This window comes from Lynx canadensis, chromosome D1 (assembly GCF_007474595.2).
Source record: "Lynx canadensis isolate LIC74 chromosome D1, mLynCan4.pri.v2, whole genome shotgun sequence".
Taxonomy (NCBI): domain Eukaryota; kingdom Metazoa; phylum Chordata; class Mammalia; order Carnivora; family Felidae; genus Lynx; species Lynx canadensis.
Window position 1 is genome coordinate 89,334,134 of NC_044312.2, and position 25,938 is coordinate 89,360,071.

The 25,938-nt window shown below is 44.1% G+C and overlaps 1 protein-coding gene across 3 annotated transcripts in view; it reads right to left on the reverse strand.

The window, feature by feature from the left end:
• The window catches only part of SLC1A2 (solute carrier family 1 member 2), a 138,125-nt gene that overhangs the window by 15,073 nt on the left and 97,114 nt on the right, over nucleotides 1–25,938 (reverse strand). For all 3 annotated transcript variants that reach the window (XM_030332762.1, XM_030332764.1, XM_030332763.1), the window contains exons 5-9: nucleotides 24,753–24,921; nucleotides 20,330–20,456; nucleotides 11,460–11,693; nucleotides 6,429–6,623; nucleotides 1,775–1,909 (exon numbers count right to left, since the gene is read on the reverse strand). In XM_030332762.1, the coding sequence (XP_030188622.1) occupies nucleotides 1,775–1,909; nucleotides 6,429–6,623; nucleotides 11,460–11,693; nucleotides 20,330–20,456; nucleotides 24,753–24,921 (860 nt within the window). The remainder of the gene's footprint in view (nucleotides 1–1,774; nucleotides 1,910–6,428; nucleotides 6,624–11,459; nucleotides 11,694–20,329; nucleotides 20,457–24,752; nucleotides 24,922–25,938) is intronic.

The following is a 25,938-nucleotide window of genomic DNA, read 5'->3' on the forward strand; positions in this document are numbered from 1 at the left end:
GATAAACACACTGGGAAAGGTAGCTAGGCCGCGCGTACACAGTCAAGTTCAAATTTCTCTGCATGGCCGTACATGGTATCCATTTTTTGCCCCACTGTTCACCAATCCCTGCCTCCCACTCTGTGCTCCATCAATGCCACATCACTCCTAGGTCCCCACACTGCTGGCTGCCTCAGTGCCTTTGCACATGGCCTTGATTGGAAGGTCTTGTTTCCTTCTCTACCTACATCCCCCTACCAGTTATGAGTCAGCTCAGCTATCACTACTTTGGAAGCTTGACTAGAGCCACGATGAAGAATGTGGTGGCCTCCCAAACCCAGCCAACCTAGAGTCAAATCTCTGTTCACTCTCAAGTCACCTTACCTCCCGCACCTCAGTTTCCTCATCTATACAACAAGAGTGATAATACCAAAACTTCAAGGTTAGAGAGCATAAGATATAAAGTGCCTGGTGCAGTGGCTGACATACAGTACCCATGCAAATTCAGTTGCCATTTTCATTATTTCCTGATTCGTCCACCCTAGACTAGGATGGGTGCCTCTTTCTATCACTAGCCTTTCATTTTATTTTTTAATATTTATTTTTTATATTAAATATAATTTATTGTCAAATTGCTTTCCATACAACACCCAGTGCTCAGCCCAACAGGTGCCCTCCTCCATGCCCATCACCCCCTTTCCCTTCTCCCCCACCCCCCATCAACCCTCAGTTCGTTCTCAGTATTTAAGCGTCTCTTATGGTTTGCCTCCCTCCTTCTTGGTAATTTTTCCCCCTCCCCTCCCCCATGGTCTTCTGTTAAGTTTCTCAGGATCCACATATGAGTGAAAGCATATGATATCTGTCTTTCTCTGCCTGACTTATCTCACTTAGCATAATACCCTCCAGCTCCATCCACATTGCTGCAAATGGCCAGATTTCATTCTTTCTCACTGCCAACTAGTATTCCATTGTATATATAAACCACATCTTCTTTATCCATTCGTCAGTTGATGGACATTTAGGCTCGTTTCATAATTTGGCTTAGCTCTACGAGTAGGGTAATAAAATAACCAAGGTCACAACAACAGAGAGCAAGTAACAATCTCCGAAAGAACACCTCCTGAAGGGCCAGGCCCTGGACAACGTACGACCCTCCTTTAATATGGCAGTGCTCACAGGTGCGGAGCACACATCACTATCCTTTTATATCTGTGTGCTATTTTTTGATCTATTTTATTGAAGTATAATTAACATACAATAAAATGTATCCATTTTAAGTGCATGGTTTGATGAGTTTTGACAAATGTAGACACCTGTGCATACCGGTGCCTACAGAACATTTCTACCACCCCTCATGATTTCCCTGTGCCCCTTCCCAGTTAGTCTCTTCACCCCCTCCAGGCCCAGGCAACCACTAAGCTCTTTCTATCGCTAGAGATTATACTGTCTTTCCTAGGGCTTCATATAAACGGGATCATACAGCATACACTCCCTCGTGTTTCTTCACTCGACATCATGGATTGAGACCCTCCGCAGGCATCAGTAGTGGGTTCCTTACTGTGATGCTTCAAACTTTATATTATAATTTATGTGATTCCTCCACTAGACTGTGAGGCCCTCAAGGATTCCTTCTTCCTCTTTGGTTCCCAGTCAGGCTCTCCGTAAATGTTAGAGGGAAGAAGGGAGGAAAGGAGAGAGGGAGTTGTCACGGGGATTGGCTAAGACCTTGGCTGAAACCTTGCCTCTGGGAGGCAGTACTCACATCCCCAGCAGAGCCCCATCCACCAGCACTTACAGCAACCAGTCCACAGCCACCAGCAGGCTGATGTCCTCCGTTGGCAGGCCCACAGCCGTCAGGATGAGAAGCATGGTGACGAGGCCCGCGCTGGGGATACTGGCCGCACCGACGCTCGCCAGCGTGGCCGTGAGGCTGAGAGAACAGAGAAGACCAGGTCACAGGAGAAAGAGGACTTGGAAAAACCATCCCTGGCAGGCAACTTGAAGCTCCAATTTTCCCGGCAGTCATAAAGGTTCTTTTCTTTCTCAAGGAATGGAGAAATCTAGAGTACTGAGACCCAGGAATTAGGGTCTATTGGATTCTACTCAACTGTGATGGAAGTTTATAAATCCATGGATCGGAGCCTTATCCTCAGCATGATAGCCAACTAGCCTAATATATCACAGGGCTCAACTAAGGTAAGCGGGGCTCTGAAGCAGGCAAGGAAATAATAAAGGAGGAAAACAAATTGCCCTTAATCCTCCCATGGGAACATCACTGCATTCATTTCTGCTTACGCCTTTACCTCTCCGTCAGCCCCAGAGACATCTGGACTCTGAGGCAAGAGTCTGAGGAGGCCACTGCCAATGTTAACATGAGAACTCACAATAGCAAATATCCAGACCCAACTGAGTGGACATGAGGGAAACAAATCAACAGATTCCAAATGACATTAAGTTTGAGACGCCTGGACATTTCACCATGGACTGGAAAATACATTATTCAAAACGAGGGCGCCAAGAAAAGATAATGAAATAACAGGAGGCTTTCTTTCTGAAGCGTCTCACCACTTGCAATGCCAAGGGCACACCCAGCACCATTTTGAAGTTGTCTCTGGAGGAGGGTTTCATCTAGGGCTCGAGTGCCCTGTCTAGACACCAGGGGGTCTCTGTGGTCCAGCAAAGGGCAATAACCTGTCTCCCTTTTTTCTGGATGCCATTTACAAAAGTCGTCATTTCTAAATGGAAAGATGCTTTTGAAAATATAGACTCCCAACTTGCTTTTGTGGGTGCTGTAAAGAAAAGGAGGGGCTTTATTTGCAGTTAGATAATTCTAGACTTTCTAGAGTAGGCCAGCTAGCTCCAAACTAAGAGTTGGGCTCCCAGACCGGTTTGAAAGAGCCCAGACCATTGTTGTGACCAAGCACAGAATCCTTACAGGTCTTACAGTGGGGAGGGACCCGAATTTACCTAATCTTACCTATGAGGAAAGGCCCTAGGAGGTTTCGTAGTTTACATTGGTTTTTCCATAGTGCCATCCTTCCAGATTTAGACCTGTCACCATAGAGACACCTCCCCTAGGTGGGGTCTACAGAACCCATCTGTGCTATTCCCCTGCCCCTCCATTGCGGAGCTGGTGTTAAGGCTTCAAGAACCCCGTATTCCTGGGATCCTTCTGGGTCATAGGAGGTAGTAATATTAGTGGTTATCAATGAGGATTATGGGATTAAACAACCTGGATTCAAACCCCAGCTCTTCCAATGATTAACCGCATGACTTTGAGCAACTTACTCAACCTCTTTGCGCCTTGACTTCCTTATCTGCAGCAAAGGAGATAATAATGGTGTCTCACTCATGGGGTATCAGGAGCTAATAAATAAAAAGCACTTAGAAGAGGCCAGGCACATTGCCACCGCCCAGTAAATGTGAATTATCTTATCAGGAAATCTGGGCAGGGTGAGGTCACTTTGCAATAAAAACTTCTCTAAAGCCCCAAGAGTTACAAGGTGGGAATTCTCAGCCATTTCCCTGACAAGGACAACAACACTAGGAAAGGGGGACTTCCCAAATCCCAACAGTCGTGGCCTCGGCCGTTTTATTTACAACATCAGTTGCTTCTGTTATGAGTCACTCTGACACATCCCTTTGCACTTTGGCCACACGGTCTGCCTGGTCCCTCTGGGTTGTGTGAGACGAAATCCTATAAAGAGAATTCTTCCTGGCAGTTGGTTCCCCCACACAGTCCCTCTATCCCAATTAATACCCTCATCCTACCATGGGCAGAGTGTCTGGGTGATTCTAAGTCCTGCGACCGCTTCTTGGGGCAGTGATCTCCTCTCCATCTCTCTATCCCTTTCTGCTTTTCCTGTCGTGCCACTCACTAGCCCACTTCTCTGAGGCCGGTTCTTGGATTCTGTGCAAGGTATGACACACACATTGTCACAGCAGAACTGCACAGTAACCCTGCAAAGTACATATGGTAGCATCTACGTTCCATCTGGGCAAACCACAAATTGGATGGATGGAGAAACTTAGGGTCAAACAGGTTGACCATGGTCTGCTGGGATTGGAACACTTATCTGCTGGATTGCAATGCCATGCCGGCCCCTGAGACCCCCCCCCCCATCCCTTCCAACACCGAAAACTCTGAATTAATCAATCCCGATCATTGGTCGCTGGTCCATTCTTCCATCTCTTAATTTTTCATCTAACAGTGTGAACTTGACGGGCCAAGAATTCAGGGACCAGAATTCATCTTGTTTGGCTTCAAAAGAAGGGCTTTGTTAGGAAGCCCTGTTTGTCTCTGAGTTTTAAAGCAAGAGAGGTTGGTGGTCTCACGTGCAATCTGTGAGAACATGATTGAGAAGCCGTGACACCCGGATCTGAAGCATGTTTTCCACTGAGTAATAACATCATGGTACTCACTACACCACTGTCACATTGTTTTTACGTATTCTAGAAGAACTGTATTTTATTGAGCATCAGTAATAACGATAATAGTAGCTAACATTTATTGATAGGTGACTGTGTTCCAGGCACAACGCTCTCAACCCCCTAGAATGTGTGATTATTGTCCCCATCACACCAGTGAGGAAACTGAGGCTCCCCTACAGTACCGCTGTGGTGTTCCCCCACCACCAAATTCGTTTGTTCAAGCCCTAATCTCCAGTGTGATGGTGTCTGAAGACACGGCCTTTGTGGGTAAGTGCTCTTATCAGAGAGACGTAAGAGAGCTTGCTCTCTCTCCATGCACCAAGGAAAGGCCAGGCAAGCAAACAGCTTGCAGTCATGCACAAGCCAAGAAGAGAGAGTCACCGGGAACTGAATTTGCCAGCACCTTCACCTTGGATTTCCCAGCCTCCAGAACTGTGAGAAATAAATATGTATCGTTTGATGGTCTATGGTCTTGCATTATAGCAGTCTGAGCTAAGACAAGTATGGACCTTGAGGGTGGTTGTAAGGATTAGACAAATTAATATATGCACAGAGGTGTGACTTTAAGTTTATGGAGAAGCAACGTGGTTGATTGACGCATTCATTCATTCTAGACAGAGAGAAAGTTAGAGTTGGGGAGAGGGGTGGGGGGGAGAGAGAGAGAGAGAGAGAGGAAGAGAGAGAATCCCAAGCAGACTCCACGCTTAGTGTGGTGGAGCCTGATGTGGTGCTTGATCCCATGACCCTGCGATCATGACCTGAGCTGAAATCGAGAGTCAGACGCTCAACCACCTGAGTCGCCCAGGTGCCCCAGAAGCTATGTGTTGTTTTTTTAAATTTATACCCAAGTTAGTTAGCATATAGTGCAATATGATTTCAGGAGTAGAATCCAGTGATTCATCCCCTACATATAACACGCGGTGCTCATCCCAACGAGTGTCCTCCTTAACACCCATCACCCATTTAGCCCATTCCCCCAGCCATGACCCCTCCAGCGACCCTCAGTTTGTTCTCGACATTTAAGAGTCTCTTGTGTTTTGTCCCCCTCCCTGTTTTTGCTTCCCTTCCCTTACGTTCATCTGTTTTGTAATTTAAATCCCACGGACGAGTGAAGTCACAGGATAATCGTCTTTCTCTAACTTCACTTAGCATAATATACTCTAGTTCCATCCATGTTGTTGTAAATGGCAAGATTTCATTCTTTTTGATAAAAGCACTGTGTTTTTAATGTCCTCTTGGGAAGGTGTTCTTCCCGAATTTCTTTTTTTCTTTTTTAAATGTTTATTTATTGATTCTGAGAGAGCATGAGCTGAGAAGGGGCAGAGAGAGAGGGAGACAGAGAATCCCAAGCAGGCTCCATCCCAGCATGAGACCATGACCTGAGCTGTAATCAAGAGCTGGACGCTTAACCAACTAAGTCACCCAGGTGCCCCTCTTCCTAAATGTCTTAAACAATGAATACATAGGGTAAAAAACAGATTTAGTATACTTGTTAGCTATTTGTAATAAAATGGTTTATACTCTATTGAGGAATCTCTTCCTTCCAGTATTTCATCATTTCTGCCATCACCCTCTGAAATGCTGAAGGGAACGTATTTTAACAAAAGGAAAACTGGATCCAGAGTCAGCTGATATCGGCCCCAGTGACGGCCCTCCTGGCTCATTAATGGGGCAGCTTTGGACAAACCGCCATGCTCCTTGAAGCCTGTGCTTCCTCAGCTATTAAACAGAGAAATAACTGCCTTGCAACATCACAGGACCGTGAAAAATCAAGTAATATCAAATTTCCAAAGCAATTTCACATGCACAGTACAAACAGAGGGCATGAGTATGAGCCTGCTTCTTTCCTGTCACAATATTTTCCCTTTGACACAGCCAATAATTCCTCTTCTGTGTTATTTCCTTCATTATTCTTCCACCAGGAGAACTGAAATCCAAGTGGCCCTGTCAAATGGAGTTAGTGGGGAAGGGACGAAGGTTAAATGTTGTTTCAGTGCTTCCCCACCTGCACCCCTCACCTCACAGTCACAATCTGGCCTCCATCCAAGATAACACCATTCATTTGGGCAATAAAGATGGCGGCCACTGCTTCATAAAGGGCTGTACCGTCCATGTTGATGGTTGCTCCAACTGGGAGGACAAATCTGGTTACACGCTTATCAATCCCCAGGTTTTCTTCCAAGCAACGGAAGGTAACAGGCAAAGTTCCCGCACTGAGGAACAAAGACAGAAAGAGAGAGACAAGAGTTTATGTCCACTTCAGAGAAACAGGACAAAACTCAAACTGGAATGCCAACCACAAAGTTTTTGTTCGTTTGTTCCAATCAGGCCATGTGACATGCAGAAAGCAGTGTTTGGAGGCAAATTAAAGACCAACTGTTTGGAGGTTCAAATTCAATCTTATTAAGATGCTCATAGGCAGCAAGCTCTTTTTGTTGCTTCTGGTTTTCAAGATCTACTTAGAGTTTCACATTCTTTTTCCTTTGATCAGTGTTTCCCTCTTGGATGAAATATGAAAGGCCATCTGACTGCCCACATTAATTGAGCTGCTAAAAAAAAAAAAAGTGTCAGGAACCAATCAGCTGTCAACAGTGAAATGGAATAAGGAATTTTTGAATGACCCATAATTTCATGCTAGAAACACTGTTTCCAACGATGCATGGACTGCATCCAGCCTCTGGGAATTGCCCTGAGCTAATTTTGACAATGCTGGGTAAACATGTTAAGTACCATTTAGCCTGAACCTGAGCTTCTAGCAATTCACTGGGGACCCCTATACACAATCCAACTCCCTAATACATGGTCATTGGCCAACTGTACAGTCTTTCCAACAACATAGGGCAGAAAAGCATGTGCTCTGTAGCTAATCAAAGACCCAATATGGAATGACTCCACCCCCACTCCGCCCTGGAAATTCCTGTCCGGAACTCACCACCGCATGACCCAGCCTCAAGGGCCAGAACCCCTGACATGTTCGTGTGTCTGCTAAATTAGGATACCTGTAAGGATAAGGGTTGCTGACGGCCAAAATATTATTTCCATGTGGAGGGAGGTACATGGGAGGGTAGGTGGATTTGCTTCCAAGTTTAAGTAATATGGAAAGAAATGCAGAACGCCCATACTGCCATGCGAGTTCTTTGCGGTCCTTTCTCTTTTGGGGTTTTTTTGGTTTGGGGTTTTTCTGTTCGGTTGTTTTGATTTTGTTTCTGGTTTTTTTGCTTTTTTGCTTTTTTTTTTTCTATTCAAAGCTTAGTAAAGTGAACTGGGGAACCTCCAGTGCAGACACACTTATTTCTAGCACGCCCGGACAGCCTCATAGCTTCCTCCCTCTACTGGTCAGAACCAGGGCTCCCGCCAAGTTTGACACAGACCCTTGCCAGAGGTCTCAGTTTCTCAGAGAGTAGTAGAGAGCCACCAGCTTCAGAAAAGCTAAAGAGAATGCAGATTCCAGGGCCTGCTCAGAAACAGGAAGCAGAAGCTCTAAAATTAGAATTGCCTAAATCTGCATCTTATTAAACCACTGATGAACAAGCTCCTCATAACAATCTTAGGGACGTCAGCGTCATCGTATGGCAATATTCTTTGTGATTTCAAGTCAGAGGTCTGTCTTATGCCTCCTCCTTGCCCTTAGATAGGGAGAAGAAATGAACGTTTGGAGACCTCTCATTACTAACACCTTATAAACCCAGGGAGAAAAGTTGAGGTCATTGTATTTGGTTAGCTTCTCCAGCTATTTTAATGAGACATTAGTGTCCCTTTATTCCTCCCACCCCCAGGCCCTCCCCACCCCACCCTTTCTTAGGACCCCTTTGAAGGTTTCTAGGACACCGTGACTAGTCTGAAATGGCAGCTGTGGTTGCTGGCTGGGATTTTCAATGATAGGAATCTAAGCAAACTTCTGGGTGGACGAGAATATAATAATTTTTATTATGGTATTCATCTTCCCAAAATGTCATCAAGAGGTCTTTGGACAATTAAATAGATTAGGGAAAGTAATTGACAAGGTATGAAAATATTCTCAATTTCTTTACTGAACGGGCTTTGTGTCTTAAAAGTCTATATACACCCAACCAATTCAAACTGGGACTTGGGAGTTTTAACTCTTTCCTGTCCTTCCAACATCCTGACGTGGATGTCTTCATGTGTTGCTAATAATGTCTTCAAATGTTGCTAATAATAACTATCAGTTACTTGACCGTCTTTTTTTTCTAGAGTAGTTTTAATAGCATGCACTGATGTCAGGAGGATGCAGAGACATATGTCCCAGGGCACCCCCTCTGTTAGTCCTCCCTGACATCAGCCTGTTGAGAAAAGGGGGTGACCCCTTCCCCTTCTCCATCAGTCCGAGGTCCAAGGAGGTAGAAAGAAATTTAGCTGACTGTACTGGGGTTTTGTTTTTTTTCCCTGTGGTCATAATGGCTGAGATAGTTCTTAGTACGTGATTCATGCCACAGTTTTTTAAGTGTATTTTCTTCTAAAAAATGAAATTCTGCATCCAGGAAAGAGCCACACTTTAAACAAAGATTAAAGTCACTTGAAAGACAGGGTAAGGAGAAGGGTCTAGCATCTGTGGCCTTGGCCAGATAACCCAAGCGTTTGGCTGATTTAAATATGAACTCGGGCTACCCATATGCTTTTAAGATTTACTTTGTCTTGTAAAGGTACTAGGGAGAACTATCTAGTTCAAAGGAAAGATAATAATATTTTTAAAGATCAAAACCGCAAAGGTACTGGAAGAAAATATAAAGTAATGTTTCATAATTTTTAGTAGAGATGTTCCTGAGAAAATTGAAATTCTAAACACTAAATGAAAATAGTAACAACTTCAACAATACACAAATTAAAAACTTCCAGGGGCAAAAAGCCCTGTAAATTTACAAAACAAATGTCAGGTAGAGAGGAACATCATTTGTGACATGTGACACTTGAGTTAATATTTTTATATGTGAAGAGAGTGAAACAGCCAATCAGGAAAGGAATAATACCCCAACAGGAAATGACCATCACAAATAATTCACAGGGTTGGGGAGGGGAGAGGAGGATGGTCCGTAAGAACACAAAGAGATGCTTGCCTTCGCTGGTAATCAAAGAAATGCAGAATCGATTAGATCATTTTTCACCAATAACATTGGAAAGTATTAAAGGGACTGATAATATCCAGTGCTCGTAAGTAGGTGGGGAAAAGCATACTCTCACACCCAGTTCATGGGGGCATAAACTAACATACTTTTCTGAGCGGCAAACTGGGGGTATGTTTTACAACAGCCGGTGTGCTTACCATCGGACTCAGAAATTCCACTGCTATAAATTTACCCTGAGGGGATCATCAGACAAGCTTGCAGGGATGTATTTATAAGGATGCCTGTTCAATAGACATGACTTAAATGTACATCCCAAGGTGGAGACAGGGCTGTATTATAGCACCTGCAGTGTATTATTATGCCATTTTAAAATAGTAGGAAGATGTATGTTGATAGCAATTTTATAATAGGTTGATCAGTAAAAAATGCAGTTTGCAATATCTATATATAGTAAAACCTGGAAAAAATATATGACTGTTAAGATGAACTAAAAGGTTACTATCAATTATCACTGAGTAACAGAATAACTGGTGATGTTCACTTTCTCCTTCAAAACTTTATTCACTGTCTGAACTTTTTCCCAATGAGCAAACACCACTCTCATAACCAGAAAACAAATATCAAACTAAAAATGATTGGTTTTGGTAAAAAAAAAAAAAGATTTACTTTTTTTCCAAAGAGAGGGGATCTTTGTGGATAGAGATACTTAGCCATAGGGAGTTTATAAGACCAAGTAGGAAAAAGAAATTTCGGGATGTTTCCCTTCATCTTGGGAAACCAAATGCAGAATGTAGATCCCGAGGATTATATGTATTTTTAGCATCTTCTGAACCCCCACATTCTACAAGTACCAAAATCTCATTGATTTGCAAGATGGAAACACAATTTGGCTCCTCGGGTAGTCACCACTATTGGCCTGTCGGGTCACTTACGGAAAACCCGACTGCTTGCTCAGTAGCCTCGGAGCAGCAGTCACTCTGTGTCACAGGGTGACCCTCTCACTGGCAATGCATGGTCATGGGATCAACAAGAACCAGCTGACAGGTGACTCCAGAGATCATGCTGAGCTAGGGGCTGCAGCCTGCTTGCCCCCACCCCCCTGCCCCCACCACCTGCTTCATGACCTCTGTCTCCGTTTTGTGACCCTTCGTTTTGTAAAGAAATACTAACAACTAGTGCAGTCTGAAACAATAAAACTCTTTACTCTTTGAAATTCTAAATTGGTAGGTGTTTCTAATGTATTTGTTCCTGTTTGTTTGTTCTTGTTAAATTCAGTCCAAGAAGACATCAAAAAATATTTTTTTTTTCTCTGCATATCTCTGGAGTCCTCATTGGCTTTAGATGCCCTGGAACTTACTTAATGAAGAAGGAACAGTCGGACTCTCAGTCAATGTCAAGTTGAATCAATGCCAACCTGATTTTCTCAAAATCAATGGGGCAGAAGGGTCCATTAGGGGTTCATGCAGGGGTCACAGGCTTCATTGACTTCTGGTTTGTTTTTTAAAAATCTCATCTAACATGTTTACCATGCAAAAGCTCATTTTTCCAGTTTTGAACCATAACTCCAATAGAGTGATATTTTCTGATAGCATTTTTCAAATCACAGGTGGGAGAATTTTTTAAATAGCACAATACGCTGTTACATCCTTCTGGAAAACATTTGGAGCTAAACCAATGCTAGATGTGGCAACTTAGGCATGCATACTAATAGCATGTATTCATCTGGGAAGTTTAACATGAGATCATATTTCCAGGACAGTTGCATATCAGCAAAAATGTTCATCAGAAAGTTCCTAAGTTCCTGGGAGCCAAAAATACAAAGCATTTATCTTTTCCAGGAATATTTTAATAATACATGAAACATGCTCTCATTGAACTGTGTGATGAAAGGGTTTTGAAAAGAGGAAGTGGCAGAAAGGGGAAAGGAATGAGCAGAAAGAAAGAAAGGTGATTTCTTGTATTCTCTACCTGGAGGCGGTACCCAGGGCAGTGATCCAGGCTTGGAAAATGCCAGCAAAAAAGGAGAAAGGGTTTTTCCTGGTGACTAGAAAGTAAATCAAGGGGAGAAAGATGCCCCCATGGATGATGAGGCCCACTATCACCGTGACCATGTACATCCCCAGTTGCCTAGCAACCACTTCTAAGTCCTTGATTGCAATGATCTTTCCACAAATGAGGCAGGCGATACCCAGGGGAGAGTACCTGAAAAACATAAAAGAAAAAAAAAAAAGCATTGAAGACAGCCTTATGGGATCCAGAACCTAGATCTGGGCCCTTACATGTACTGCACTCCGAGGAAAACCCTTTGCATTTTGGTACAAAGAGTTTTGCTGGACGAAGTCCATGAGATTCAACCGTTGCTGCATTTTACTTCAGACTAACTGTACGACCTGAAATCTGTGCCATGGATCTGGGGGGATCCCTGCTCTGATGAGAATTCCAAAGGTGAACTCTGTTGCTCAGGTGATTTTTAGGAATAACAGAATTTAGCTTTACCATCTCCTGGGTAAGCACCGAGCTTGAGAGACACACAGGCTGTGTCTTTGAGAATCTTGTTTGGTTTCCCTGATCCCCCAACTCTTTCCTTGAAAACTGGGAATCCATTTTGAGCTTCCCAGGAAGCTCATTAGAGTTTCACCAAACTATACGCCGGTGTTTGCAAATTTGCTTTGTTTCTGCCTTGGAAGATGGGAAATTTATTAAAAAATGAGAGAGAGAGGGGTGGGGGGGAAGCCTGCCAAATCAAGAAAACCATCTGAGCCAGAGAGGACGTTTAGAGAAATGCGGTTTTATTACTTACTTCTAGGTCTGAAAGTATTTCTTTCCATCCTTACTCTACCAGCAATCCCGACCACCGTACATCGCGTCTCAAGCGGTACAGTAAGAGCACTACACGCATCACCTCATTTAATTCTTACCACAACCCTGAAATCAAGGTATCATTACTTTTAGTTGGCAAACGAGGAAATTGACATTCAGAAAAGTTAAGTAACCAGCCCACGACCACAAAACCGGGAAGTAGGAGGAGAACAATTCAGGTCCTGTGAAACTCCAAGGGTATTTTTCCCCTCACCAAGCCAAACCACTTCCCTTTAACTGGCAGTTGTAGCTCGTTGTAGCTAAGCCAACAGTTTACCATACACCAATTTATTCTCTATAACCTTATTTTATATTTCCATCTTACTATTGTTTGATAGGGAGCTTAGAAACCATTGGCTGTTGTCCTCACTCTTGAGTAAGCTCATCACGTGCTCTCTCATCTTGAGAGTATTTTTCCAATGTTGGGCAACATACTTTCTCTGTTGCCCAATCTGGTAGACCTGGAGCACAGACTTGGTCAGCCTGCGACACCTTCTGACTAAAATGAAACTGTGGGAAAGTTGATACCTTGGTAAGAATTACGAACTTATTTGAGAAAAAGACTGCGGGGGAAATGAAGTCCCAGGATAAGGCCATCAACAGGGGTAAAGGAGTCAGGAAAGGAAGACAGACACCCAAGCCAGAAGTGATCTTTTTTTTTTTTTTCTTTTTGTAATTGTGCCTGAAGCAAACCCTTTCCTGGGTAAAGAAAAGATGTGAGGAGTGGATGAGAGTTATATACACATTTACATAAGACACGGAGCTTGTCCAGCCACTTACCAGCTACATGACCCTGGTTAGAGACTTATTCCCACTTTACAGGCATACAAGTCAAGGCTTAGGCTAACTCCAGCCTCGTGGGATTGCTGCAAGGCTTACATTTTTGAAATGTAAATCCTGTACCCCTCCCTGTCAGCACCATTCATCTCCAACTGCTGACCAAGGAATCCTTTGTATGTTCTGTTTTAACACGGATTACGCACACCATGTCCTTTCCCCCACCATGCTTAATGAGTCAAGTCTGAGTTAATGCTGCTTTCTAAAACATCTCAGTCTACTGCCACCCAATGGTGGATGTTTTCATAAGCAGAATATTTTGTCAAGGGGAACCTTCTTCTGAAAGAGCTGATTTGTAACTGACGATACGATACGTAGTAAAAACATTAGAATAGCTGCTCCCTTCCTTGATGAGTTTCCAGGCTGTAGCCTCCACGTGTTTCCCTGGGGTAAAGATTGATGATATTTGAGAACTGTTTCCGCAGGCATTAGGGAGCTATGTTGTTAAACCCTTGGCTTTCCCACCATTTTACACTCTCCTGGTGTGCCCATAGTCACAACATCTCCCAGATCAGCTGGGTAGTCTCAGAGGCCAACTCTTTGTTCCAGGGGATTGTAAGTAACTGAGCAGAATGCACCAATAAATGGTGCCAACAAGCATTTATCTTCATAAACCAAGAGATCAATTATTTCCCAAGCACCAATCACCCTTTAAAGATGTACAGAAAAACACAAATATGAGCTATTCTGGGTGCCACTCAATTTTCCTGCTTTTCTGGGACAAGCCATTTGCAGAATGGAGAGAAAGTGTTTCCAAGGCTCTTTGCCAAGCAAGACAGCTACAGAATCCCCCTGGAGAACACATTTGAGCCAGAGCCAAATGGATTAGAGAGGGGGAACAGGTTACCTCCAGAGCACTCAGCTCGCTGGGAGAAACATGAGTTTCCCACTACAAATGGAGAGCGTCATTCAAAGGCCAGAAGGTAGAGTGTTAGGTAAATAAATATGGCAAGCAGGGGCCCTAGTTAACCCAAACACCTGGGTCTCCAGAACCAGAATGAGCATCAATTAGGACAAGGAAAGAGCCTTTAGCGCTATGGTGTCCTTTAAGGCCGTTACTTCCCTGCACTTGTTTTCAAAACAAGTGGCTTAAGCTTCCACTCAGGAGCTACTAGAGCTTCTGAGTTCCTGGGTCGCCGTATAATTATCTCACTGGAAATGACACTCCGTGGAAAAGAAAGGGCAAATGACCAGGATTCAAGGTCACCACTCAAAGCTTCTGAAATGAAGCAAACAATCAAAGCCATAAACTAAAGTGCATAAAGAGGCTGAGGGCTCCAGTAAGCTTCTGAAGCCAAAGGGTGCCCAGTCATTGTTGGACCAGTTTCTAAATTAGAAGGACATCACTGCAGAGCAGGGAGACAGAATGCCTCCCACCATGCCCTTAGACTGGTTGTATCTGCAGCTCTGGGCACTGTTTTCAAAGGCACTGATTCATCTAGGACGGGCCTGTCAAGTCTTTTTCTTACTATCACATCATCCATCCTTGCCTCCGTCCGCTTTGTACCTCAGTCCTTGTCATTTTAAGGTCTTTACCAAGTTGCCTTTCCCAAGACTACGTTCGACTCCACAAACAAACTCATACACAGAATTGAACATGCCCAGACCTCAGTGTGTCTGTGCATTCACAGACCCCGGCTTCACACTCACCTGACCTGCCTGGTAACAACACGGATTCCCTGGGCTCACCACATACCTATTGAGTTAGAATCTCCTGGAGCTAACCTGGGAGGATTTGTATTTTAAACAAGTTCCCCGGGGCACCTGGGTGGCTCAGTCGGTTGGGCGTCCGACTTCGGCTCAGGTCACGATCTCACGGTCCGTGGGTTCGTGCCCCGCGTCGGGCTCTGGGCTGATGGCTCGGAGCCTGGAGCCTGCTTCCGGTTCTGTATCTCCCTCTCTCTCTGCCCCTCCCCCGTTCATGCTCTGTCTCTCTCTCTGTCTCAAAAATAAATAAACGTTAAAAAAATAAAATAAAATAAAAAAAAAATAAACAAGTTCCCCTAGGTAATTCTGACGTATTCTCGGAAACCAATGTTTCAAGGAATAAAATCTGTTCCACAACAGGATGAAATGCAGAAGTTACTTGGTTACCCTTCGGAAACCATTTGCATTAGCTCCAATTTATTCAAGACCTCTGGTCTTAACCCATTAAAGTAGTTAATTCAGGACTTTTAGTCACAGGACAGATGGTGGATCAGACAGTTAGATGGTTAGTGGAGAGACGTTCTGGGTCTGACCATAAGGTCACTCTGGCTTTGCCCCACACCGCTATTGGTTTTCAACAGCAACACCAGTCTCCCAGTTTGGGACAGATCCCAAGAGAACTAAAAAAGGGAAGAGTCTGTCAACAAAGAGCCAAACACACATTCTAAGAGTTACCTAAATGTGTTGTCTGCTCTCAGGCTCAAAAAGTAACACAAATCCCCATTTTACCCGGTCCGCTTGGAGACTGGTGTTCCGGCTATCCAAGCAGTGACTGCTGACAGTTTCTATGTGTGGACTAGAACTTTGGATGAGGATACAGGGAAAATCAGTATGCAGAGCCTCCAGGCTTGTAGTCTCCCCTCCTCCCTCCCCCACACCTCCCCGGGGACTTCCTTTCGCAAGTAAATAGACCCCAACTTGTCAAGGTAGCCTGCGAAGCCTTATGGCATCTGTCTCCTGCCCACCTCTCCAATTTCACTGCCTTCCACGCCCCCTCACCAACCAACCACATTGCAGGTACTCCGGACCTTCGTCTGACCCTTAAAAACCTTTCACTTGCTGTTTCCTCCCACTGAAAAATTCTAACATGGGTTCTTCACAGAGCTGCCTCTTCCCATTCTTCAGATCTCCATCAAAAGCCACTTCCCCAGGCAGCCCTCCTGGACCCCCAGGATAGAGTCCAAGCCATACTTCCATCCCCCATCACTCTCTGTCCCACTCTCCTGGTTACTAACTTTGTAGCACTGACTGCTGTCTGAATTCTTATTTGCTTCCTTTTACTCTTTCTCTTTCCTTTCAGTAGAATGTAGGCCCCGTGAGGGCCAGAATATTTCTCTGTCTTCTTCACCATTACACTAGCTAAAATTGTTATTGGCATAGAAGAGGAGCTCAAAAACATTCATGGAGTGACAGAATGGATGGATAGCTGGACGGTTGGATGGATGGATGGATGGATGGAAGGGATGGATGGATGGATGGATGGATGGATGGAAGGGATGGATGGATGGATGGATGGAAGGGATGGATGGATGGATGGAAGGGATGGATGGACAGTGGCAGTGGGTTAAAAGGGAGGGAGAATTGAAAGAGTGGACAGAGATCTCACTTCTCACTTTGTGTTTCTAGAGTGGTGAGATTATGAAAAGTTTTACTTTCTGTTTAAGGTTATCAGATTTTCAAAAAAATGTTTTAAAGAAATTTGCAAAAAATGAGGATATTAAAATCATACTGAAATTAAGGGTTTTTCTTTTTTTTGATGAATCAGAGAGCCTTTTAGGCTTCTTAAAGGATCCATGAACACACAGAAACAGAGGATACAGATTGAATTGATAATAGTAATGATAATCACAAAATAACAACAATGATAACACTGTTCATAGAAAGTGTTTAGACAGGACCCAGCATATGAGGAATGCTTTGTAACTGTTGGTCACAATTTCACTCAATTCTCACGGCAACCCTAAGACACACTGATTCTATGCTCAATCCATTCAGATCATGGGGTTTAGAATGTGTCTAATTCACCTAAAGTCACACAGTTAGTACTAGGAGGATGCCGGATTCACTCCAATCTGAAGTCAGACAGAAGTCGAATTAGGCACCACTCCCACACAACTCCCACTACTTAGGCTGTACGACACTGGGCAAGTTAACTTCTGTGCTTAGTTTTTACAACTGGAAAATGGGGCTAACAAAAGTCCCTATTTCTGCTAGGTATTATGGAGACCAATAAATGAATTAATGTATGGAAAGTAATTGGAATAGTACTAAGCATATAGCAGGAAGTTGGCAAATCTTAGCTATGATTTAATAATTATGATAATAATAATTAGCTCCTCAATAATAAATAGATACAATACAATCATTGAGGTAGTGCTGAGCATATAGCAAGAATTTAATAACTGTAAGTTATAATTTAGTAATAATTGTTACTAGAATAATAGTGATCTCTACAATGCTATATTTTGCTATTATACTGTTCTAATTATCACACAGAGAAGAACACAAAGGAACTCTGATCATTTAAGCTTTGAGAGGGTCGGTTAAAGAGTAATTGACCGTTCTACCCCAAACCGTCTCGCACACATTGTTATCAAACGCTGACGAGGCAGCTCAGGAATGAAAGAAATGTGTAGAATCGACATCTCCTACCATGTAACACCCTCCTGACTGTTTGCCTAGATGAGGTAACTGAACAGCTGTCAGAAGTCATTGCATAGACCTTGTTCCTGACTCACAATTGCTCGGCATCTCCTGGGTTTTGATGCTAAATCTTTAGGAGTTTTGGTTTCATTGAATAGGAAACCTTAATCCACACCCCTCTTCCCTGGGGAGAAGTGAGCACACACTTTATCCCATGATTCATCTCCCACATTTCCTCTCCTTCAAGGGCTCAGTGCAAATGATATTGCCCACATCACTGGCATCGTAGTACAGAAATCTGAACTGTAGTTTTAGAGCGAGGATGTTCATTCTGCTAAGAATTCCAGGGGACCAGTGCAGATCCTAATGTTTACTACCAAGAGGCATATTCTGCTTTATTATTTACTAAGTTCTCAGCAAGCTCAGGCAGATTTGTAAAAAAGACTCGAAACATATTTTTAGAGCATCACATTGTGGGTGACTTTAAATTTTCATACAAAAGAAGTATTCAGAAATCTAGGGTTGCCTGAGCAGTTGAAGAATCGATACAATAAAAACAAAAACAAAATTACATTATTTAACCAGCGTCCTGTCCATGTTTTCAAAGTACAATAAAGTGATGATCTGAACAAGCCAGGCCTAGTAAATATGGTTCATGAAATCATAAGGAACATCTTTTTTTCTTTTCTTGCTCATTTACTCATTTATTCATTCAATAAATACTTTTTTTTTTCCGTGAAGTGTATTCTTTTTTTTTTAATGTAATTTATTGTCAAGTTGGCTAACATACAGTATATACAGTGTGCTCTTGGTTTTGGGGGTAGATTCCCGTGTTAACAATGGCCAAATGATGGAAAGAGCCTAAATGTCCATCAACTGACGAATGGATAAAGAAGATGTGGTTTATATATACAATGGAATACTACTTGGCAGTGAGAAAGAATGAAATCTGGCCTTTTGCAGCAATGTGGATGGAACCGGAGTGTGGATAGAACGCTGAGTGAGATAAGTCAAGCAGAGAAAGACACGTATCATATGTTTTCACTCATATGAGGAACATCTTCTGGATCTGAGACCCTGGGGCCTTCAGCTAGTCCACTCACTCTTGAGGTTTTAGTAAGAATTACTACCAGCACATCACAAGGTTGGGTTCTGTGGGGATAAAAAATAAGCCAGGAGCAGATTCTTGTTCTTGGAAAGCGGGAGGAGGAGCCAAGGAAAGGAAGAAGAGAAAAAGAAGGTAGAATTTTAGTGGGAGGCACCATGCAGAAATGAAGGAAGCCCAGAGGAGGAGAAGGGTTGGGGAAGGTGAGTAGGCTGAGAACAAGCAGAGACAGAGAATTGGCAATCCTGAATTCCTGTGACAGGACACAGGTGTCGTTTGGTCTCATAATGGTTTTGGTTTTTTTCTAGACAGGCATATCAGACCATCAAAGAGGTCTGGAACAGATGCACGTAAAAATCTTTCATCCGAGAGAGAGAGTGGACACTAGAGGTCTGAAGGTGGTACCGTTTCCTTTACAGAAGACTGGGCACTCATGCCCTCCTGGGCTGCCCTAGATTTCAGAACCGCTGACCACAAAGACACATGCAATAAAGCAGAGACAGTATTGCTTAGATAATTCAAACAAAAAAGTCACCCACTTAGGCATCAACGATTATGAAATGAATAGGCACTCCAGCTCTTCGCCCCACTAGCTATATCATCTTAAGCAAATTAATTCACCTCAATACACCTCAGTTGCCTTTTCTGTAAAATGGGAGTCATGGTGCCATCTTTGCGGGGCTACTGGGATTACATTTGACAGGCACTAAGCACTTATCCTGGCTCCTGGCAGATACAAGGAAATCAATAGCTGGTAACTTTTATGATTATAATGATCATGATGATGTTAAGGAATCAAGATTTGGGGACTCTGGATGTATCATATGATACAGTTTTTTCTTCCATAAAACTAGAGGGTGGAACAAGATTTCCAAAAGCACTTACAATTCTAATATTGCCTCTGTGATTTCACTGTTTGCATGGCCTGAGAACTGCCTCTTTTTCCTGTTGCACGAGTCATAAAACTACAATACATTGCTTTTGGACACCAGAATATTAGCGTAGTGGTCCTGCCACACGCCCTCAGTCATGCTGTATCATCCTTGGTATCTTGGACTTATCTTAGTGTTTCCTCACAGTGCTCAGGTTCAGGGTTACTAATTGGTTTTTCCAGCTTGTCTATCTTTTCTTGCTTTTCGTTGTTGTTTTTGTTTTCCCACAGGCAGGAACAGGCAAACTTTATGTGAAGGGCCAAATAGTAAATACTTCAGTTTTTTCAGGCTACACAATCTTAGTCTGAACTGCCCAACTCTGCCATTTGGCACAAAGCAACCCTAGACAATATGTGAACGAATGGGCACAGCTGTGTGCCAATAAGACTTTATTTATGGGTCCTGAATGTGAATTTCATACAATTTTCATGTGTTGTGGAACACTATTACTCTTTTGATTTTTTTTTTTCCGGCAACATAAAAACATAAAACCCATTCCTAACTTGTAGGCCACACTAAACGCATAGCAAGCAGATAGGATCTGGCCCAAGGATGGGCCATGGTTTTCCAACCCATTTTCCAGGGGAAGCTCCCCCCAAAAAAGATTTTCATCCTTTTCTCAAAGTTTTTTTCCAGAGAGCCCTTTGCTTGCTCCATGCCTACTCTCTCCTGCTGGGAGGGCTCCGTTATCTTTCAAGGATCCCAAGACCTTCAGACACCCTCCCCCAACACTGAGTAAGAACAAGCCCACTTACCACATGATCATGATCACTAACTTCATTACAATCTCATTCAAAATGTTGAAGAATTCCACCATCAGCTTGGCCTGCTCTCCCATCTTCCCCATGGCGATGCCAAAAGCAATGAAAAACCCGATCAGACCTGTTGAGTGAATCACATCACGCAGAAGGACAAGTTACAAAGCGTGTGTTTCTTCTCCCTCCTTCACCATTCCCGACACAGGGAGCCACCTTCTCACCTGCCTGTTACCCCGCAAATGAGGCATTAGGGTTCACACTGAAAATACCTTCCCCTTGGATAATTATGGTATCCCTTAACATTTCCCACAAGAGCAAGTTGAACTGTCAGCGGTATCAGTTCCTTGAAAAAAATGAATTCCATTTCATTCCAAACTCGAAAGCACTCTCTTCTCTCTCCTCCTCCCTTACCATGGGTAAGCAGATTCCAGAGTACACAGATTAACAAAGGAAGGCTTGTTGAGGCTTGGGGATTATCATGCAAACTTTGGAGCCCACATTAGAACTGCAGAGACCAATTAGCCAATAAAGTCTCTGCCAGGGTTATGTCTACATTGGCTTAGGGCTAGTGCAAATTCATGTGTGGCTGGTATGTTCCACTGCAGAAGAATCCTAAGTATAAAAGTATCTTTCTACTGCTACATGCCTAATACGAGAAGGAGGAAGAATGTCGAAAAGTCAAATGGAAAGCAATGAGAAATCCAAAATAGTTGGGAAACCCCAATTGACCCAGTTCGTCTGTATTTAACCTGTGATTTATTAACTCCTCATCATTCTTTTCATGGTCAAAATGGTTAGAATGCTTCCCCCCCTTTTTTTTTAACTGTATTTTTTATCAGTATCATAAAGGCAGAACATAGACTTTGAAATTTGCTAGCCCCTCAGTCCCCTTCTCACTTCACTTGACATGGTTTGACTTCTATCTAAATCTAGCCCCACCCCAGCCTCTAGGGTCAATCCTAAACCCAGGCTGGAAGGACGTGAGGAGCTCTGTCCCCATCAAAGGCACTAGGTCCTGGACCAGCTTCAACACCCAGCCTTGAGTCTTATCTCTGTGTTGTCTTTGCCTCTTTCCCCACAGCAGAGTATGTTGGCATATGTGCTAGGAAGCTGCCATATACTTTGGTTCCTCCAAGCTTGGCCTGGCTTTTCTCCTCCCAGAAGTTTCTCTTCCCCTACCGCTCCTTCCCATCCTTTTCCTCAGAGTTTCACCCCCTGCCTAGTCTCACCCAGGCCCACCCAGGGACTGGGCCACTTTATGGCTAACAGATATCCCCATGATTGTCTGGGGGCTGTCTGGATTTCTGATTACTAGCCACTCTGTGCCCCCTTCCCACTCTGACCCATTGTGGCCAATCCTGGGGCTCCAATTCTGACTACTGGCATGGACTACCAACCAATGTTGCTGTCCCCATAGCTGCAGGCCCTTGCTTGCCCATCTGACATTTCTTCTGAACGGTAGTATGGCCAATATTCTAGGCCCTCTCTTTCCTTCCTCTTCCCTATGACTGCCGTGTCCCAGTTTGGCAGGTCTAATTTACAACCCTCCTTTTATATCGTTTCCTAATGTATCCAGTTATGCCTGGAGTCTTGAGTTACACTGGGTAAATTATATCATTATAATCTGATTCTCTTAGGGAAGAATTCTTTCTTTCTGAATCTCCGACTTCACCTTTTTCCTAGCCCCCCAGAGACACTCACCTCCCCACACTATGCATGTAACAACCCAGATTGTTCAACTATCCTTCACTGGACCCTCTCTCTCTTTAGCAAAAAGAACTCAGCACCTGCACTCAGGATTGTTAATCCCTGGTAACGAATATTTCCCCTTTTCAGTTCTTAGCTAGAAAGACTGGCAAGTGATTTACAAGTGAGTTACTGGCCATAAAGACAGAGGCTTTGTGAGAAGCAGTGACCAGGGGAGTGTGGTCTCACTCTGCAGTAACGTATGGAACCAAATTCAGACTATTCCCAAGCCTTCTCTCAAGCCCACGGAGAGGAGTCTGTTGGGTGTGCGGTGAGACATAATCTGTGAACATTCTGGCTGAGAAGACCTAGTATTACCCAGTTAATTCCATTTGGAGATTTTAAGAGAAACTCCTCAAGGTCTCAAAGTCACAAAATGCTGGCATAAAAGGGCTACCCTTGCAGGGCCAGCAGAAACTGAGCCACATCTATGACTATGAGAGAGAGACGTTGGAAGGAGCAAAATCTCCCAGGAGTTGACTTAATGGATGGGGTTAGAGTGGAGCTCAGAAGTGGTCTAGAGGTTTTGGCGGAGAGAAAGGAGTCCTTCAAGAAGTAGGAGGCCAGAGTCAGGGTTTTGTCTTCACTTACTGCAATGTTCAATCATTGGGACTTTCCAAAGCCAAAAAAAAAAAAAAAAAAAAGCCACCTTCTCCACCCTCAGAAGACCAAGGGAGGAATCTTGTTTTAGCCATGATTTGTAAATGAGAAGTTTCCCAACGGTCTAACTTCCCTTGGCTTTCCAGGCCCTCACTCTGCACTTGGACACTCACGTCCAGCTTCCGTGTCATTTCTCTCTGTCAACACAGCTTCACTGAACTCACTTACTGGAACTGGGGCGTTTCACTTGAACAAAGCCCTTTTAGACTTGGTCACTGGGGCTGAGAGAGTAGTGAGTTGTGTTGAAACTCCCTAGGGCAGCTCAAGGTCAACGTGACTTCCCAGAATCCACTGAGAATCTGGAAACGACCGTGTAAGTCTTCTGAATGATTCACCCCAAAGTTCGACCTCATTACTCATGGCCTTAACCTCCTCCAGAGTATGTAGAAGACTGTGGGGCCACTTTGACTATGGGGTTTGGGGGAACAGAGCAGGGCTGGGAAGGTCCTGAAAGGCTCACAGACATCTGGGCAGTGGAGGAGAAGGGCTGGATCAGGGGTGGAGGCTGAAGGTATTTGCAAGCTCTCCTCAGAGGAACTCACCCACTTTCTCCTCTCTCTTTCCTCCTGTCACCTCTCACTGATGGTCAACAATGTTTACTGATCTTCCATTGCCTGCCAACCTATTCAGTGTATCTCTTCTCACACTCTCATTGACTCAACCTGTTTCCTTCGAGCACAAACCGAGATGATCCCTCACTGAAGCTTCTGCTTTTCAGTGCCTGGGCAATCCTTCTCTCCTACATCTTTCTCTCAACCATTCTGGGTTAGTTACTCATAAAATTATCAAATTTAGAATAAACAAACAAAACAGACAACCAGGATATCCAGTCCAAATGCGAACTGCAGATAAACAATGACTATATTTTATTTTGGTATAAGTATGTCTCGTGCAGTATTTGGGACATACTCTACACTAACAAATCATTTGTTGTTCATCTGAAATTCACACTTAACTCGGCATCCAATACTTTATCTACAACCCTCCTAAGGAGACAAGGGTATTTGATCTCCTAGATGGCAAAGCGGAAGGACCACGGAGCTGATCCATTTCTAACCAGCTGTCCCTCAAACCTTTAGAAATCTTGCTTGCACAGATTAACGTACTTTTTCCACCCAGCTTCCCCATTTCTTCCAGCTTAGGGCCAAATGTCCCTCTTTCTTGTTTATGGGACACCACTCTAACAGTGGGTGGGGGTTATGGTGGGGAGTGGTCCCAGGGGGTGGGTAGGGAGTAAACTGAGCAAAGGAGAGTCACTCCCATGATGGGGAATCTTCATCCTCTGTCGGGGCGTTTTCTTATGGTGCCCCTCAGCTCTCCATTCACCTTGGATAATGACAGTAGCTCAGAAGAGAGCACACACTATATACTACTGTGCTCCACATGCACAATCTCATTTAATGCTCATAATGATCTGCAAGAGAAACGCAATCTCGTCCCGTTACAAATGAATCTCGAGAAGTGAAGCAACTTGGCCATGGTCAGGTCACCAGTGAGTGGTCCATAAGGGATCTGAACCCAGCCTGTCTACCTGCAGAGCCGAAGAACCAAGTCATGGCGTGCTATGAAGGCTCCAGGCTAGGGGGAAGGGCTCGCTGGAATCCCAGAGAGTTAAACAAGATAATCTTTCGATAAGCTCCTCTGAGCACCAACACCAACACTTCACACTCCTGATAGCGCTGTGTTGTTTTAAAGGCTGTGAAAGCTGGGGTGGGCTATCCCTGTGCCTAGTGCAGCACTAGCATGCAGGGCAGTTCAAGAAAAAAAAATGCTGAAAAAAATGGAAGAATTGGATGTGTAACTTCCTGCAATGGACAGTCAGAGAAAGTTACTTGCCAACATCACGTTAGTCCCCTCTCTCTTCCCATAACTGACCTCTAGCTGCCATGTCCCCTCGCGGTCCTGCTTGCCTCTCTCCCTCTTCCTTAACCTTTCAACGAGGGATGCCGAGGCGCTGAGATGCAGGAAAGGTTGGCCATCGTCTCCCCCCAGAGGTGAGCACCACGATGCCTACCTAAGACATTCATGCCATCCTTGAACTCCAGGCCCTTCTTGATAACCACCTTCGTTTCCTCAGGTGCCTCCGTCACAGTCTCGTTCAATAATGAGATGACAGCGTTGGTGGCATTGCCCTCCTCATCTGATGGAGGCGCCACCAGGACTTTCTTGGTCACCGTTTGAATCTAATGGAGTGGGAGGAGGAAGGGGGGAATATAAAGATAAGGCGTTTGACCACCAAAAGCCTAGGCACTTAGACGTTTTTAAAATCCCTAGGATGTTAAAAAACTAATTAAGCAATATCAAAACAAGGTTATGAAAGTTGGGCAATAGTTCAATGTTCGTGTTTAACAAAGTGATATTTTATTATACACATACAGTAGGAAACGATTGTCCTCATCACTTGATAATTATAGGACTGACAGCACTCATTTGTAATGTAGTGTGATCCAGTAATGGGACACAAGCTTCGAGTTGGGGGACAGTCCCATGATTGTAGCCCTTGATTGTAGCCTCTTTCAGTCCCATGATTGTAGCCCTGCATCTCAGAGACAACATCCAGCATCGATCACCGAAGCTCTTCATAATTGTGAACCCCAGTTGGATGGCCCTTCTTGCCTCTTGGGAGGGGCCCTGGATCTGGCCAAGAGTCGGAAAGTGAGTGTCTTCGCAGGGAACAGGTCCACCTGTTTTGTTCCGTCCTGCCTGGGACCTGTCTGGCGGTCTTCACAGACGAAGCCTCATTCGGGCTCCTTCCAGAGTCATGGTCTGCTGGGCAGCTCCATCTGGGCACCAGATGCTGGGTACTCGCAGCTGCCAGCAGCTGCCATGACAGGATTGTTGGCTTATATTTCAGACCAAAAATGTAAGATGGGAAGACACCCACTCCTTCTGGGCAGTGATGCCAAGCTTTGCTCAATGTTTGCCAAGCATCTCTGTGCAAGTGGCCCCCTGAGAACCTCTCATGCTATTCCTCGACATCTGTGGCATCCATTCTAATTTTAAAGGTGCCAGGCACCCTGCATGCAGAGTGCTGTAAGACACACTTCCGAGCCCTGAGAAACAATACGTCCAAGGGCATTAAAATAGAACTCCTGCAGAATCCTAGAATGTCAGTGCTGGTACATAGTAGGCAACAGATGGCTAAACCCTGAATAGCTATGGGAGAGGAGGCATGGAGAACTCAGATGACCTGTCAGATG